This window comes from Lutjanus erythropterus, chromosome 7 (assembly GCF_056507025.1).
Source record: "Lutjanus erythropterus isolate fLutEry1 chromosome 7, fLutEry1.hap2, whole genome shotgun sequence".
Taxonomy (NCBI): domain Eukaryota; kingdom Metazoa; phylum Chordata; class Actinopteri; order Lutjaniformes; family Lutjanidae; genus Lutjanus; species Lutjanus erythropterus.
This window is the reverse complement of record NC_139323.1, coordinates 23,163,007-23,167,733: the sequence shown is the minus strand read 5'-3', so window position 1 is coordinate 23,167,733 and position 4,727 is coordinate 23,163,007. Positions and strand designations below refer to the sequence as shown.

At 35.6% G+C, this 4,727-nt stretch overlaps 1 protein-coding gene across 1 annotated transcript; it reads right to left on the bottom strand.

Annotated features, from left to right (window-relative positions):
- Window positions 1-459: 459 nt before the first annotated feature.
- Window positions 460-4,479, bottom strand: srek1ip1 (SREK1-interacting protein 1). Its single transcript, XM_084723312.1, has 5 exons — window positions 4,467-4,479; window positions 3,775-3,822; window positions 3,062-3,214; window positions 2,024-2,105; window positions 460-1,693 (listed from the first exon to the last, which is right to left on the bottom strand). Exons 1-5 carry the CDS (start codon window positions 4,477-4,479, stop codon window positions 1,450-1,452), a joined length of 540 nt encoding a protein of 179 aa, XP_084579438.1. The 3' UTR covers window positions 460-1,449.
- Window positions 4,480-4,727: the final 248 nt, after the last annotated feature.

Below are 4,727 nucleotides of genomic sequence, written 5' to 3'. Positions count from 1 at the left end.
ATTTTCCTCTATAAAATGTATTTTGCCACTGAATAACTGACCAAATAATGTTGTAATTTGAGAATACTTGACCAAAATGTTGAAACATTCCTTAGAATACCCACACACCACTTTTGATTTTCCTCAGTCTTTCAAACTTTACAAATACTGATGAAATGCTTTCTAATACATAGCAGATAATTCATATTTTTCTCAGCCCAACATTCCCTTGAAATCTATAATTTTCTGATTTTTAATATAATTGTCCATCATCTCTTAAATAGATATGAGTCAGGTTTGAACACATTTAAGGTATGTTGCTGCCCTCTACAGGACATAAGAATTCTGCCCCATTACAGTGTAAAATGTCAGCAGGTCTCTCTGGCATAACTTCTCTGACTATTTTCTGCCATGTCACATCTTGATGTTATTATAAATTATTTCAAAATCTGGACATCAGTGCAGACTGAGGCTGCTGAGTTGGTTTTATACAAATATATATTTTATTTCAGTAAAAGAACACTTGAAGAGGGGACCAAAACAGACTGAAGCAAAGGTAGACTGCATAGGAAATAAACAAAGCTCTACAACAGACTCGGTTAATGACAATTCCAAAATTTGGCATTAACTGTTGTTTATTTTTTGTTTTGTTTTCAACAAGATATTTGTGGTTAAATGACCAAATTCATTCTATGACAATATTCATATTACTAGGAACCATACCATGTCTTAAACAGCTCCCTCCAGGGCTTTCATTGTATTATAACATATTATAACAACAGCATGAACATTTAAGAAATGATATAATGAAGCAATATAGCAAATAGCTTAACTTGTACCAACTTGTCAGCACATACAAAGAAAAGGGATGATTGTTAATTCTGGCCCAAACATCAGCCATTAGTCATTGTGACCCTCAGCCATTATTCCCAATCAATCTCAAATCATGTTTAGGATTCACTTTTTACCTGAAAGGGAAGCGTTGAAGCAACAAGGTGTACAAAAGAAAAAGAAAACAACAGGAGGAAAGAAAAAAAAAACATCTGGAAAGTTATTACAGGAATCAAACATACAGCAAATGCCCAGACTTTTCTTCCCTGAACTGTTCAGTAATATGTTTGACAAGAGTGGAATATATATCACTTAAAATTCCTCTAGACACAACAAATACTGTCAAATGTGAAATGACAGTGATATCAGAACATGTTCCTTGGCTTTGTGCACGTTTTCCAAATTGCTTCAGAGAACCTAAAACAGATTGTTTTTTTTATTTGCATGATATTGTCATCTTCAGCATACAGTGTACTACAGTGATTTTTGAACCACTGAATGATTAAAATCCTCCCCTCAGTACTGAACACTTGTACAGGACACCAAGTGTCTTATTTACACAATGCTGGCAAAACACAATTTTGGTGGACTGGAATATAAATATGTTGGTCCTCCTGACACTACTACTGTTAAATTGTCTCAGTCACTGTCTGAGGATTCACTGGAACTGGAAGAAGAGGAGGAGGAAGATGATTCGTGTTTCCTCTTCTTCTGTTTCTTGTGATTCTTCATGTGTCCCTTTTTCTTCTTTTTGCTCTTCTTCTTGTGGCTTTTCAGTTTCTTTTTCTTCTTCCTCCTTTCCTCTTCGTCAGATAAGGAGGAGGACCTGCTGCGTTTCTTTTTCTTCTTTCTTGTCTCCTCTTCACTTGATGACGAAGCAGATCTAGAGGGTAATAAAAATAAAAAATAAAAAAACAACTGGTGACCAACCACAAACTTGATCTGCAAAGAAGTGTATGTATTCTTACTTTAACTTATTACCAGCAAATGAATCACTGACTCAGAGTACATGTCAGCTTTCAATATGTAAAAACTTAATTTCTGTTTCAATATATCTACTATAAAATACAGATAGATAATATCTTTATATACACTGTATATAATTACATATATTTATGTTTCTGTTGTCAGAAGATCACACAAGTATTAAAAAGTGATGTTTAGGGTCAGTGTGGACAAAACCACAGAAAAATTGCAAATAAGAAAAAGTTACCTCTTTCTTGACATTCTGTCTCTGCTCTTCTTCTGTTTGTGTCTCTTTTTCCCATCGTTATCATCATCATCATCATGGGAACCTGCAGAGATTTGTAGACAGGACAGTCAAGACACTTTTTACTCTGACAGTAGCTGCTTGTAAATTAACCCTCTACACCCCTAAGTGCTCTGCAGCACTGTGCAATCACAAAAATCCACCAGGGTTGGTTCAAGAGGTGACAGAATTCATCTTGCCTTGTCCAGGACACAGCCAGTCACAGACCCAGCTTAGCCTAAATCACAGAGTAAAGCTGCGATAATGGTATTCCCACTAACTGTTAAACTATCGATTTACCATATTTTCTTGCGTTGTCTATTTCTGCCAAGAGCTGCAACAATTTGTACATTTGTAAAACACTGGCTGGTTCAATCTTTTTAAATGTGAGGATTTGTCACTTTTCTTTATCATTTATGATAGTAAATAAAGAATCTGGGTTTTGTTATTGACTGTTATTTGGACAAATGAAGCAAAGTGAAGATGTCATTTTCAGCTGTGGGAAATTGTAATGCATATTTTTTTAATTTTTGACAGTTTATAGACTAAACATGAACTGTGAACAGAACTGACAGAGGCCCTATGGTTCTGCCTAAGAGTTAAAGATGGAAGAGCAAAACAAAAACCGTATCCTGTCACAGGAGTATGTAGAGACAACGAGATTCATCTAATTCTTCTGTCACTCATGGTGCTTTGGTACAAAGCATTACAGTCCAGCTAGGTTGGCAAACATTTGTGTGTTTGTGGAACACACAACTGACATATAGAGTTTTCTAGAATTGTCTTATTACAGCCCTTGTGTAAAACTGCCTTGTGAATCTGTAATCTAATTCTTCAAGACTATTTAACACGGGTATTTCCTTTCCTTGCGTTTTTACCATCTTCAATTGTTTTTTTTTTTTAATTCCCAGTTTCATTGTTAATTATTATCTTATTGCCTTTTATTGTTCATATTATTGATTTACACTTTTAAAAAAAGCTTAAGGGAACCATAATTTTTACCTCTGCGATGCTGGCCACTTCGCCCCACATTGCGCTGAGATGCAACTACGTCGTCTTCACTCTCCTCAGTACTCGTGCTGCTTACATCCAGGACGATGTCTTTCTGTGGGTCGACTCTGACAAAGTTTCGGCACTCAAAGGTCAAGTGGCCCGCTGAAAAATGAGTATTAAAAAGAGGATGAATATAATGACAAGAGGAATGATTTTAATGTTTACACTTTGGATTCATCTAACCCTTGTTACTGCTATAAGGAAATATAAATCAGTTTAATATACAATATTTCTGAATAAAACTGATTTTAAGACCTGCATAAATTTACAACAGACTCCAACAAGCTCACATTTACCTAGGTTAACACAGGGACAAATAACAGGGGTGGAAGAAGTATTCAGATCCTTTACTTAAGTAAAAGCAGAATTACCACAATGGAAAAATAATGCTACAGTATGTATTATCAGCTAAAATTACTTTTAATACAAGTACACGGACTCATAATGCATAAAAACTAAAACAGTGGAGGAAAAATTATATTATTATTATCTGACATGTAGTGGACTTGAAATATATAGTAGAATATATGTAAGTAACATACAAGAACCTCAAAAGTGTACATAAGTGTAATGTTTGAGTACATTAAATGAACTTAATTACTTTCCACTGCTGACTAACAGCAACAAACGCACACAAAAACACCTTTAACTTGTTTACTTACGATATCCACATTTCTTGCACCCAGCTCTGATGTTGTCCTTATTAGGCCCTGTGAGATAATACGTTTTTAGAAGGTTTTAGTAATTACAATTAAATGTTTTACACATGCACACATGAGCGTCTAATAACAATACTATGAAATTCATTATGCAGCTCTACGTTAGCTATATCTCATGTCTCTAATAAAGTAATTTAAAGTAACCAGGTCCATGTATTAGGCTCTCCTTTAATTCATAATAAATAACACAGAACATGTCTGAAGACTCTTATAATTTCTGCTGCCACAACCAACAGCAAAATAAAACTTTGCATTTGGCGAGGCTAAATTTCTTTCTGTTTTTGAGTCGCAAAGACCAACATACACATTTCAGCTAGCTAACTGTTGTTACTGCTTAATAACTGCTGTATATCTATGTTACTGTGCCATATATGTGACCTCCATATTCATTAAGAGATAAATACAATACAGTCTAGTGTAGTTAAATATGAAACTGTTTCTCGTGTAAGCTGGAAGATACCGTTTAAAGGCAGCAGCGGTTATTAATGAGTTGTTTGGTCTGTCTTGTAACACAGAGCTAACGTTAAAGTTAGCATCACTTTGTGTTTCTCATTACTCTGATTGTCATTTCAGGATTAAACTACGCGAGTAATAGATCTGAAAATGTAAACTCATATACATAATCTAATGCTTACCTGGGTCGGCCATTATACTGTGCACGATAAGGCCGAAAGAAGACAAAACTGATGGTTGTTAGCGCGCGAATCAACCAAAATCTCCACGAGTCTCCACTCAAAACAACGCCGGCCGGAAACTTTTGAAATATTAGGTTCCGCCTTCTTCTTTTGCTACTTATTTCCCCTCGCTGGCGGTTGGCGAACCAGGTTATCTGCGCATTACCGCCGCCAACTGGACTGGAGCACAGGGCCACAGAGTGTACTGGTTTAGCTTGTAAT